At 46.4% G+C, this 13,645-nt stretch overlaps 1 protein-coding gene across 1 annotated transcript; it reads right to left on the reverse strand.

Annotated features, from left to right (window-relative positions):
* Window positions 1–657: 657 nt before the first annotated feature.
* TM4SF19 (transmembrane 4 L six family member 19) lies at window positions 658–8,629 on the reverse strand. Its single transcript, XM_070403589.1, has 5 exons — window positions 8,615–8,629; window positions 6,173–6,374; window positions 5,384–5,461; window positions 1,902–2,071; window positions 658–1,565 (listed from the first exon to the last, which is right to left on the reverse strand). The coding sequence occupies exons 2-5, from the start codon at window positions 6,350–6,352 to the stop codon at window positions 1,382–1,384; spliced, it is 612 nt and encodes a 203-aa protein (XP_070259690.1). The 5' UTR covers window positions 6,353–6,374; window positions 8,615–8,629; the 3' UTR covers window positions 658–1,381.
* Window positions 8,630–13,645: the final 5,016 nt, after the last annotated feature.

Consider the following 13,645-nt stretch of genomic DNA (forward strand, 5'->3'; position numbering starts at 1 on the left):
TTGCAGCCTTGAGCACAGCATAGCTCGGGTAACCAGAAGACACCGGGCACGGGAGGAACCAAGGACGGACCGGGCCCTTACGTCAGCAGAGCGGCTTACAGCCTGCAAAAGTTAGTAAAAAACCTCCCTCTCCCTGCTCTCTTCGCTGATGCCTTTCTCGGTCTCAGCCCACCTGCACTCAGGTGTTCGGGAATAAAATCTTTTTTGATACATTATGGCCTCATGTCATAGGTGCGCAACCCCGGCCCAGTCCGAACCTTTCAGGCACGTGCAGGGGCTGCAGCCTCGGTCCCCAGTAGGGACCATGCAGGAGGCAGCCGATCAATGATTCGCTCTCATCAGTGATGTTTCCATCTCTCTCCCTCTCCCCTCTTCTCTGAAATTAACAAAAAATATGTTTAAAATAAATTGACATGAACCCTGAGACCCATAGAGGTCCAAAGATACACAGCTAGTGAGCACCAGCCCCCTGACCGCATGCGCAGCCGAGAATGCCAGGCACACAGTGTATGCTCGGTGTATGCCACTTACTGAACTGCTCTGAGGCTAGTGAAAAGAACACGGGGGGGGGGGGGGGGTTAATCAGCTCAGGGCGCTGTAACAAAATACCACAGACTGGGTGGCTTTAACAACAGAAATTTATTTTCCTGAGGCTGGGAGTCCAAGATCAAGGTGCTAACAAGGTTGGTGTCTGAGGCCTTTCTCCTTGGCTTGCAGTTGGCAACCTTCTAGCTATGTCCTCACATGTCCTTTTCTCTGGTGCTCGTGTGGAGAGAGATCTGGTATCTCATCCTCTTCTTTTAAGGATGTCAGTCCTCCTGGATTAGAGTCCTTCCCTATGACCTTGTTTAACCTTAATTAGCTCCGTAAAGGTTCTGTCTCCAAATAAAAGCACACTGGGGGTTAGGGCTTCAACCTGTGAGTTGGGGGGTTGGGGGGAGGGACATACAGTTTAGTCCATAACCACTGATGAATTTAGAGGATAGGGGCTCAAGTACTGACTTTACCTGAACCTAACTGAGTGCTTTGGGGAAGCAAGTCCATTATCCTGTAGGAGCCTTAACTTCTCTATCGGTTACATGTGGCAACTTTTATGGGGTTGTTAAGCTGAAATGAGATCATGGCTGGAGGACATTTTATGGACTAAGTTCTTACACAATAAAAATGACAATTATTCCTTCTATTAATATGTCATGCAGTTTACAATGTGATTTAAAATGCATAATATCATGCAACATACTTGCAAGGAATTATTATTGCTATAATTACCACAGGAATACCTAAAAGGGAAGACTGTTTGTGATTCATACCCATAAACCCTAGTTGCAGAAAGGATTCAAGGCAGTTTCTAATGAAAGCCGTGTCCGTGAAGTGGCATTGCCTATGGCTTCTCACAGAGGCTGCAGAAAAGGCCCAGGAAGGCGTTGAAGAAGTGAGTGACCACCAGGAGAACCTGGAGGAGGCTGATGCACAGGAGAGCAGAGAAGAAGGACACGTGCCAAATGACAGCTTTCAAAGGCTCCAGGCAGACCGAGTTCCAGAGGGAACGGTCATATAAATAATTCCTGTTCCCACAAATAAAGAGACAGGGGTTGAGGAACAAGTAAGAAATGACAAATAAGCAACCTCAACAGATAGCCGGGGCCTCCCCCAGCTCAGGTCACAAGCCTAGACTCATTCTTGAGGGCGACTATTGTTGCTGCATTTGCAATGTTTGAGCATCAGAGGAGTGAGATGCTAGAATGCATCACCAAAAGGAGTTTGTAGTCTCTCTCTTTTTCTCTCTCTTTTTCTCTCCCACTCTCCTTCCCCCCTCCCCCCAATCTCAATCCCTCTCTCTCTCTCTCTCTCTCTCTCTCTCTGAAAAGGCTGAAAATCCATTCAGGTCTCCATCCAGTTACCTGTTGTGTAGGTCTTTGAATGGGTAACCATATTTCCAAGCTTGCGTCTGGTTGTAGGATGAGACATCGAACATGCAAAATGGACCATCTTTCAGGGCTACTCCAGAAGTAATAAAGCAAATCAAGGCTCCAAGCAAAGCCAGGCCACTTGATAATAGAGCAGCGAGCATCTGCAGAGGGAGAGAAAAAATAGTGAGCCCTGGCTGGCATGGATCGTGGTTAGAGCATCAGCCGCCAACCGGAGGGTAGCGGGTTCAATTCCAGTCAAGGGCATGTACCTGGGATGCGGGTTCCCCTCCCTGGTTGGAGGAGCATGTGAGGGAGGCAACCACTTGATGTGGCTCTCTCAGATCTCTCTCTCTCTCTCTCTCTCTCTCTCTCTCTCTCTCTCTCTCTCCCCCTCTCCTGTCCCTTCCACTCTCTCTAAAATTAATGGGAAAAATATCTCCTCCTGTGAGGATTAACAAAGAGAGAGAGAGAGAGAGAGAGAGAGAGAGAGAGAGAGAGAAAGAAAGAAAGAAAGAAAGAAAGAAAGAAAGAAAGAAAGAAAGAAAGAAAGAAAGAAAGAAAGAAAAAAGAAAAGAAATAGAGTCTGAGATGGGGTCGTGACTAGGTGACTTGTGGGGCCACCTGGAAAATTCTCTGGTGCTCAGGCTCTCGCCATGATATCACACGGGGCTACTCCCACCCATGGCACCTCCTTTAAAGCTTGACCAAGGAAGGGTGGCTGATGAGGGGTCACAGGGTAGAGCTAGGAAGGCGTGGAAGAGAAAGAACTGAGAAGGCAGAACACTGGCACTTGAACCTGGATCTGCCTGTGTCCGCAGGCCCTCGGGATCTTCTCAACAGGTTGGCATCAACAACTTTTAAGCTCAGCCCTGACTGGTGTGGTTCAATTGGCTGGAGCATCATCCTGTACGCCCATTGTGGGCCCAATTCCCGGTCAGGGCACACACCTAGGTTGCGGGTTGGATCCCCGGTTGAGGCATTGATCAGTATAGGAGGCAACTGATCAGTGTTGCTCTTTCACATCTTTCAACGTTTCACACACAAAACTTTAAAGCTCAGGCTTCAGTCATTGAGCCTCTGAGTTAAAAGAGTCGGATTGTCATTTGCCCTCTTCTGACTCTTTTAAGGCAAAGCTGTAGTTCCTTCCATCCCATCCCTGATTCCAGGCTTGTTCAAATCAAGCATGAAAGGGAGGGAGGGGGAAGCAGGGAAGGAGGGAGACAGAGACAGAGACAGAGGAGAAGAGAAACAGAGACAAACAGCAGTCAACTCTGAAGTGACACCAGTCTGTCGCTGTACTTTTCTCGTCTGTACACTACTCTCCCCTCCCAAAGGATAGCAATGAGTTTGTTTTCTTGGCAGGATTTTAGCTTGCTTCCAAATTGTCTTCTTTCCCAGGATACTAGATCTTTTATTCTCCTTTCCAAAGAATACATGTTTTAAAATTACAAAACACACATATAAGTAGTTTTTATACAGAATCATAGTAATTTCCCCACTGATGTCAAGCTGGTTTGAAGCTTGGGAGGGCACAGAGAAAGGTTTTGTTTGTTTGTTTTTAGTTTTTATCAGTTTGAGAGAGGGTAAGGGAGGGAGGGAGGGAGGAAAGGGAGGAGGGAGAGAGAGAGAGAGAGAGAGAGAGAGAGAGAGAGAGAGAGAGAGAAAGGTTTTCATTGTTCCACTTATTTATGCACTAATTGGTTCATTCTTGTATATACCCTGACCTGAGATCAAACCCACAGCCTTGATGTATCAGGATGATGCTCTAATCAACTGAGCTACCCAGGCAGGGGCAGGTGCGTGGTAAGCTTTGACTCTAAGTTAAAAGATTCAAGATTAATTACTCTGATGTAAGCCTAGGACAGTAATTCTCAAAATGTGGCCCCTGTCCCAGAAGCATCAATCACCTCACCTGGAAACTTGTTAGCAATGCAAAATTTCCCTCTCCACCCCAGGCCTACTGAATCAGAAACTCAGGGCGGGCGGGGCAGGAGGGGAGTGCAGGGGTGGGGGACCCAGCAACTGGTGTTTTAACAGACCTTGTGAGGGTTCTGGTGTAGCTCAACCTGAGAACCATTCCCTTAGGGGAAAACAGATGTGACTGAGAACAGACAGTGAGTGAAGTGTGTGGGTGCTTATATTTAATTCTTTAGCATATAATTCTGAATTAGGGGGTTCCCACTATATGGGTGGCAGATATCAAAGTAGGCTGTGGGGTTACTGTAAGGAGGCCACCAATCCACGTGTCTGAGAATGAATAGGCAACATAATGTGTAAGAAAACAGTTTTCAAATAAATATAGATGCTACTGTAATTAATAAAGTGCAAATGTATTTGGGCCTCAGTTTCATTATCTGTAAAATGGAGAGGTTAGACTAGAATCTAGTCCTTAGATGATCTCTGGAGAACCTTCCAGCTCACAGAAAAATTTAAACAAAATAGGCAAGAAATTTTCTTTCAAAAACACATGATTACACCCTAGCTCAGTGGTCGGCAAACCGTGGCTCGTGAGCCACATGCGGCTCTTTGGCCCCTTGAGTGTGGCTCTTCCACAAAATACCACGTGTGGACGCACACATACAGTGCGATTGAAACTTCACGGCCCATGCGCAGAAGTCGGTTTTTGGAAAGGAGATAGACGAAACAAGTATACAAGACGAGTGTGGATGGGAGAGTTGGAAGGGGTCGACCTCAGCGAACGTACCTCAATCAGATTGAGGATGTTTTTAGCAAAGGCCAGCTTAGGAGTACCCTAATTAAATTAATAACAATGTACCTACCCATATAGTTTAAGTTTAAAAATTTGGCTCTCAAAAGAAATTTCAATCGTTGTACTGTTGATATTTGGCTCTGTTGACTAATGAGTTTGCCGACCACTGCCCTAGCTGGTTTGGCTCAGTGGATAGAGTGTCAGCCTGCGGACTGAAAAGTCCCAGGTTCAATTCCAGTCAAGGGCACATGCCCGGGTTGTGGGCTCGATCCCCAGTAAGGGGCGTGCAGGAGGCAGCCAACCAATGATTCTCTCTCTCATCATTGATGTTTCTATATCTCTCTCTCTACCTCTCAATTTCCTCTCTGAAATCAATAAAAATATATTAAAATTATAAAACAACATGATTGCAATGTACATAACTCATGTTCATATTGTTCAATAAGATAAAAAATTAATAACAACAGTTCTCACATTTGTATAGACATTTATGGTTCATTACAACATTCATGGTTCATTACAACATTTATGGTTAATTAAATAACAGGGTCATTGACTTGATTCTGTTAACCCCCATTTTACAGATGAGGACCTGAGGCTCAGAAAAGTTAAGCAACTTGCCCAAGAGCTTAGGTGATTAAGGGGCATGATCAGGACCTGACTTTAAACCCCAAGACCGAAATTGCCTTTTTACCACTCGGCCTCTGAAGTAATGGGATGTGGGGACATTCTAGGTATTAGAAGAGTGAAGTCGGGTGCTTACGCTTCGGCAGGGCCCACTCTTGCTGAAGCAGCCGTATCGCCACCCCATCAAGGAGATGAGGGTGGCTGCAGTGAGCACCTGGGAGAGGAGAAAGAGCGTTAGGACGAGACTGGGTAATGGACACTTCTTGCCGCCACCTGTGGCTGTTGCACCAGCGTGGTTGGGCACCTCCCGTGGACTTGATTATCCTCTCTTTCCCAGAGGGTTTGGTTTTGCCTGTCAGGACCCAGTTTGGGATGACTAGCCTGCCCTGACTCTGTTGATGGCAACGTTCACACCTAGTATGCCTAGTCCAAAATCCAGCAAGTCTTCCTGGACCAGTGGTTCTCAACTTTCCTAATGCCGCGACCCTTTAATACAGTTCCTCATGTTGTGGTGACCCCCAACCATAAAATTATTTTCGTTGCTACTTCTTAACTGTAATGTTGCTACTGTTATGAATTGTAATGTAAATATCTGATATGCGGAATGTATTTTCATTGTTACAAATTGAAAATAATTAAAGCATAGTGATTAATCACAAAAACAATATGTAATTATATATGTGTCTTCCGATGGTCTTAGGCAACCCCTGGAAAGGGTCATTTGACCCCCAAAGGGGTCGAGACCCCCAGATTGAGAGCCGCTGTCCTAAACTCTTCTATCCTTTGGAGTTGCTATAGACTCCAGACCAGCTTATTAGATCAAACTCATTTGCAAGGAATCAAAACACTCCTCCCCCTTCACCTCCCTGCTTCATCCCTGGGGGGCACTTTGGGAGTTCACACTAAGAGAACCCAGGACACTTACCATAAGACCTCCTCCCCAGAGCCCAGAGCCCAGCATGGCATGCTTGCCAACGAGGCCCCTCAACAGGTAGGTCACATCCCAGTTAGGAAAGAGGAGCACCGTGTTGGCCCCAGCAGCAAACAGGGCTGTAGTCCCGAGGCTCAGCCCCAGGATGCGGGAGCAGGTCCTTGAGCACGCCATCCTGCAGGGAGAGCACAGCGTCCTGGAACAAAGGGAGGAGGGTCATGGTAGTAGCTCTGCTACTGGGAGCATGGGGTGGGGAAGACAGACACAGATACTTCACCTCCCAGGGTCGGACAGAAGAACCAAGGAACTTGCTTAAAAACTCAGCCTCTTATAAATATCCCCCAATGGATAAGGTTTAATTGCTCCATTTTCTGCCAACTTCGACTCATACATACGTGCTCCTCATCCCATCATAGAGTGAGTAGTCTTTGTTTCTGGCTTCTTTCACTTTAATACTATTGAGGTTTTTTTGTTTTTTATTGCCTAGTAGTATTCAATTGTATGGATATACCACAATTGATCTATTCACATCAATGTTTCTATCTCTCTATCCCCCTACCCTTCTCTCTCTGAAATCAATAAAAACAATTTTTTTAAATGTAGCCCTTCAAAAGACATCATTAAGGACATGAAGAGCCCTGACCGGTTTGGCTCAGTGGATAGAGCGTCGGCCTGCGGACTCAAGGGTCCCAGGTTCGATTCCAGTCAAGGGCATGTACCTTGGATGCGGGCACATCCCCAGTAGGGGGTGTGCAGGAGGCAGCTGATCGATGTTTCTCTTTCATCGCTGTTTCTAACTTTCTATCCCTCTCCCTTCCTCTCTGTAAAAAAAAAATCAATAAAAAATATATATTTTTTTAAAAAAAGGACAGGCTGGGAGAAAATACAATATACATTTTGTATGGGAATGTGAATACATAACATTTGACAAAGGATGTGTATCTAAAATTCTATAATAAGACGACAAACAACGATTAAAAAATGGGGAAAAGATTTGAATAGATACTTTGTTTCATCTCACAAATATCCTATCTAATAATAGACAAACATGGTAATTAACCGTACCTCCGACACACTTCCCATTGGCTAATAAGGGCGATATGCAAATTAACTGCCAACCAAGATGGCGGCCGGCAGCCAGGCAGCTGAAGCGAACAGAAGGCTTGCTTGCTCCGGTGATGGAGGAAGCCAAGGTTCTCGCCTGCAGCTGCCAGCCTCTGAGCTGCACTCTAAGAAACAATGTTGCAATTATAGAAGTTAAACAAACCCCAGAAACCTGCTTTCAGCCAGCCGGGCCTCAGAGCTGGAGCTGCAACAGTGTTTCAATTATAGAAGCCAAACAAACCCAGATACCTGCTTTCAGCAGCCGAGGCCTCAAGCTGGAGCCGGGACTCAGAGCTAAAGCCGGCTCTCAGTTCCAGTGACAGCCATAGAAGGTAAATAAATCCCAGAATAAAAAAGGAAAAAAAGAAAAAAAGGAGAGGTTGGGAGCTTCAGTCACCCGCCAGCCTGAAAACGGCCCTCAGCCCCTCACTCAGACTGGCCAGGCACCCCAGTGGGGACCCCCACTCTGAAGGGGGTGTGATCAGCTGCAAACAGCCATCATCCCCTCATCCAGGCTGTCCAGGCACCCCAGCGGGACCCCCACCCTGATCCGGGACACCCTTCAGGGCAAACCAGCCAGCCCCCACCCGTGCACCAGGCCTCTATCCTATATAGTAAAAGGGTAATATGCAAACTGACCCTAACAGCAGAAGGACTGGGAATGACTGGTCACTATGACACACACTGACCACCAGGGGGCAGACGCTCAATGCAGGAGCTGCCCTCTGGTGGTCAGGGCGCTCTCACATGGGAGGAGCTCTGCTCAGCCACAAGCCAGGTTGATGGCTGCCAGTACAGCAGTGGTGGTGGGAGCCTCTCCTGCCTCCTCAGCAGTGCTAAGGATGTCCAACTGCAGTTTAGGTCTGCTCCCTGCTGGCAAGTGGACATCCCCTGAGGGCTGCCGGGCTGCCAGAGGGATGTCTGATTGCCATCTTAGGCCAAATCCCCCAGGGAGCGGGCCTAAGCCAGCAGGTGGTCATCCCCTGAGGGTTCCCAGACTGCGAGAGGGCACAGGCTGGGCTGAGGGTTCCCCCCCTCCCCCCAGAGTGCACAAATTTTTGTGCACGGGGCCTCTAGTATATATATAAATGACAACTAAGAACATGAAAAGATACCCAACATGATTAACACAGGGAAATGCAAATTAAAACCAAAATAAGATCCTACTACACACCCACTAGAATTGTGATATTTAAAAAGTTGGACTATACCAAGTGTCAGTGAGGATGTGGAGCAACTGGAACGCCCAGAGAGACCTGGTAAGAATGCGAATGCTACCACCACTTGGGAAATAAACTTGGCAGTGTCTTATAAGGTTAAACATTCACTTACCGAATGATCACGTAATTCCACTTCTACATATTTATCCAAGAGAAATGAAAATATCTGTCCACATAGAGACTAGTACTTGAATGTCCATAGCAGCTTTATTCATAACTAAAAATTAGAAATATGAAAACATCCTAAGTGTCCACCAACAGATGAATGTGTATATACATACATGAATAACTATATTATTCAGCCATAAAAAGGAATGCAGTTCTGTTACATGCTAGAACTTGAATGAACTTTGAAAACTGAAATAAGCCAGACCCTAAAAGACAAATATGTATGATTCCACATATATATATGAAATATACAGAATAGGCAAACTCATAGAACTAGAAAGATTAGAGATCACCAAGGATTGTAGGGAGTGGGGAATGGGAAGTTACTGTTTAGTGGTTACAGAGTTATTGTTTAGGGTTATAGAAATTTTTGGAAATAGGTAGTGGTGATAGTTACACAGCATTGTGAATGTAATTAATGCCACTGAACTGTATACTTTAAAATGGTTAAAATAAACTTTGTTACATATATTTTACCTTAAGAAAAAATCAATTAAAAATGAAAGGAGCTCTAGCTGGTTTGGCTCAGTGGCTAGAGTGTCGGCCTGAGGACTGAAAGGTCCCAGGTTTGATTCTGGTCAAGGGCACATGTCTGAGTTGTAGGCTCAATCCCCAGTAGGGGGCGTGCAGGAGGCAGCCAATCAATGATTCTCTCTCATCATTGATGTTTCTAACTCCCTCTCCCTGCCTCTCTGAAATCAATAAAAATATATTTTAAAAAATGAAAGGAAAATAATGAGAAACAACTCAGATGTTCAGCAATGAATAGATAAATTGTGGTATATCCATACAATTGAGTACTACTAGGCAATAAAAAAGCAAAAAACTGCAGATACATGCAACAACATGGATAAACCTAAATAGTATTATGCTAAGTGAAAGAAGCCAGAAACAAAGACCACTCACTGTGTGATTCTGTTTATATGAAATTCTAAAAAAAGTAAAACTAGTGACAGAAAGCAGATCCATGGTTGCCAAGGGCTGGGAATGGAAGAGGGGATTAATATAAGGGACATAGGAAACTTTTTGAAGGGATCAAAACGTTCTAAATCTAGATTCTGCTGGTAAATACACAACCACATGTACTGACAAAACTCATCTAACTACTCTGAAAATTAATGAATTTTATTATATTTTAATTATATATCAATGAAACTGATTAAAAATTAAAATGTCATGCCTATATAGTTATAAAATGTCTCCTTCATACCTTTACTTATAGCCATTACAATCTTTTATATTTCCACTGATTTGTGAACTTCTTGGTTATATATATTAGAAGCCCGTTGCACGAAGATTCGCGCAATTGGCCTTCCTTCCCCTGGTTGCTGGCACCGGTTTTCCTCCAGCACCCGGGACCCAGGCCTTTGGTCAGGCCGCAACGGAGAAGCCAAGCCTCTTCAGACTTCAGTCTTCAGTCTTCACTCCAAGCCTGTGTATGCAAATTAACTGCCATCTTTGTTGGGTTAATTTGCATAGTCACTCTGATTGGCTGGTGGGTGTAGCAGAGTGACACCAATTTGCATGTTTCTCTTTTATTAGTGTGTACATATACATATATATATATATATATGTATATATATATATATATATATATATGAAATAGAATAGGACTAGTAATATTAGGGTAAACTCACATCAATGTGGATCTGAAAAAAGGTCAATATCATGACTTCCTGAAGAAGTGGCCTGTTGCCACTTCGTATTCAGTTACATGTCTGTCTCATCTTAAGGGTCTTGACACTCCTCTCTAACACATGGTTTTGCATATAATATTTTTTAAATGTATGGATCATTCTCTCTCTCTCTCTCTTACACATATACATATACATACACATATAATAAAATATTTCAGTGTTTAAAGAATTAAACATAATGTATATAATATATTTGTACTTCTAAATTGTATGGGATAATTAAACATGTAAATACAACAGTTTACAAAGAGGTCATTACTGCTAATATTATGAAGCCCCAAGTGTGCCCTCTCTGATCGTACCATCTTTCTGGATCCCTTCCTAGGAATGACTACCCTAAATTTTTATTTTGTCCAGACTGATGTTTATGGTAGAGAGACTGATGCCAGACAGAGCACTGAGTAGGGCTCTTGATTGGGGGATGCTCCTGCCCTTCTCCCTCATTTCCCAGCCCCCGCAGCCCTTGGTGACCTTTGCTCCCCCTAATCTCGGAGCCCAAGCTCATCTCCGGGCTCCTGCCAACAGAGAAGTTCCTGCTTCAATGGCATTTGCATTTCAGTGTGATGAGTTGTCTTCCCCACGTGCCCTCTCCACGGGGTCTTCACTCTCTATGCCTTGTTTCTCACAGTGAATTGAATAGTTTGTCTCTGATGAAAGTTCAGATTTCAGTGGAGAGGGGACATGAGCTGGGGCAGTTTGGGATAGGCTGTGAAGGAACAGAACCCCAGGGATACAAGGAGCCTGACAGCAAGGGTACAGATCAGGGACTATGAGAGTCGAGGTGTCCTGACTCCTCCCCTCTCCCCGAGCTGACCCATCACACGAGGCCTCTTTTCCTGGCTTAGGCCCCGAGTAGCAGCTGTTCCTCCTCGGGTCCTGGGGTGAAGAGCCTGCCTGCTGTCAGGAGGCAGGGCCCCGATAGGATAACAGTCCTCCCCGCAGTTTGGGATGCAAGTGTGTGCCTGGGCAACCTCCTTCCCCAGACTGTCTTGTCACCGAGGGCCGGGCTCTCTGTTCCAGTGAATGGATCAATTCCGGGAGGAGGGGGTGTTGGCAAGCAACAACTTTAACCCACACCCCACCAGATGACTGACGTTTTGTCGAGGGCCCCGGTGAGGACTGGTGTGAGGTTGGACTTTCAAGCATGGTCTCTAGACCAGCTGGGAGAAGCTTTCCTTCAGGAATGCCTCCAGCCGCCTTCAAGTCATTCCACCTATGAGGAAGCCTGTCCTAGACCAGACCACCAACATAACCCACCCCCCCGACCATCTCTGCTATGTGAAATTTTCCTGTCAGGAGAGTTTTAGAAGGGAAACAAAAGAATATGGACACGCAGAGGGAAAACTAAGAAGCTGAGGCTGGCCTCTGGAAGAGTGGAAATCGGAGAATCCTGGCTGACCTCACGCCCACAGGACTTACTATCATGCTCCATCCAGGAGGGCCAGGGCTTCGTTTGAGTTTCACTTTCTCTCCCTGACTCTGTTTTCCTAGAAACCACAACATTCTGAGAAATGCTTCCAAAAATGTGAGCCAGGAGATTAGCAAAGAGGTTGGCTAATTTGATATCAGGAGGGACAAGCAGGATCATAAGGTAAAACCTTAAAATCTGACTTCAGGGGAGGCCATGTTCCAACCGGAGATCCCGGCTGTGTTTACAGACAGACCCTGGGCTGGATGTCTGGGCAACAATATAAGTGGTCAACTAAGTCCTCTGGAGGAGGGGGCTGCCAGTTCCCTGTGTCTGTCTACCTCATTCATCAGCTAGGCTTTTCCTTTCTTTTTTTTTCTTTTTTAATATATTTTATTGATTTTTTACAGAGAGGAAGGGAGAGGGACAGAGAGCCAGAAACATCGGTGAGAGAGAAACATTGATCAGCTGCCTCCTGCACACTCCCCACTGGGGATGTGCCCACAACCAAGGTACATGCCCTTGACCGGAATTGAACCCGGGACCCCTGAGTCCACAGGCCGACGCCCCATCCACTGAGCCGAACCGGTCAGGGCAGCCAGGCTTTTCTTTCATTCCTTCATGAACAGTCAAATATTTAGGGGACCACTTTCTGCGAGGCACTCTGCCAGGGGTCAGGGGTACAATGGTGACTCAGATACAGTCTGTTCTCTTGAGGAACTTCAGGTCCGGTGGGGACACTGACACGGCCATAAGCAAGTGCCCAGCAGAGGCGTCCACCTCCCGGTGTGACGGGAGCACCTGGAGGAATCCTGTCCTGCAGGCATGAGCTAAAACCTCCTGGGAAAGTGCCGTCCAAGCGACCGGACTGACGACAGGCTCAGGCCACGTTGGGAAGGGGAAAGTAGGGGAAGCACGCGTAAAGGCCTGAAGTGGACAGAGAGACCGAGGCACAGAGAAGTTGCGTGAACTACCCGACGCCGCACAACTGCTCGGTGGCAGAGCCAGGCTCCTTTGAGTGCTCTGAACTGCTAGGCCACACTGTCCCCTGGCCATTACCTCACTGGGCCCTTTCATTCCTACTTACCTGCATCCCATGGCAAAAATCAGGAGGGGAGAGAGAGAACCGGGAGAGAACCTTCAGAGTGGGCCTGACTCCTGTCAGCTCCAGCCGGGATTCCTGCAGGACCCCACCCAGGGGATCCTCCTTCGGGACCCTCGAGGAGCCGAGGGCGGCTCTGTATATATGGAGAGGTCACCCCACGCGAGTGTGTGTGTGTGTGCGCGCCCCCACACCACTGCCCACAGGCTTCCTTTAAAGGCACTTTCCTCTTCCTGGAGAACCCTCTCCTGATGACCCACCCGCGGCTCATTTTCATGTGACCCTAAGAAAGGAACCGGGAGGCACGGCCTCGTGAGCTAAAACGTCTTCATGAGTCAGAGGACGCACCAGTGAGAAATATCTTTAAAAAAAAGAATATTAGTTTTTGCAATCAAACCCCTGTGGAGAAATATCTTACCTTCCCTTCTTTCCCAAGCAGCAACACTGTGTCACACACCAGCGGCAGTGTCTGTTTCACTCAGTGCAGAATTCGGGCTCTCTGGGAAAGCAGGCCTGAGCAGAACGGCCCCATGTTGTCGTTGTCACCCTCCTTGCTTTGCTCTTAGCTCACTGGGTGTGTTCTATAGCTCCTTTATTTACATGGTGCCTTCTAACATTTTTTGTTCAAGTCCCAAGTCACTCTCATCTTTGTAGCACAGTCACACCAGGCTGCTGAACACTTACTTGGTGGTGCTCCCTGGGTGGGAGATCTGTGACCCCCGCCCCTACTTTTAAGATTTAAAAAATAACTTTATTATGAGGGCAATC

This window comes from Myotis yumanensis, unplaced genomic scaffold, assembly GCF_028538775.1.
Source record: "Myotis yumanensis isolate MYYU_CA2020_CCGP unplaced genomic scaffold, mMyoYum1.0.hap1 SCAF_2, whole genome shotgun sequence".
Classification (NCBI taxonomy): domain Eukaryota; kingdom Metazoa; phylum Chordata; class Mammalia; order Chiroptera; family Vespertilionidae; genus Myotis; species Myotis yumanensis.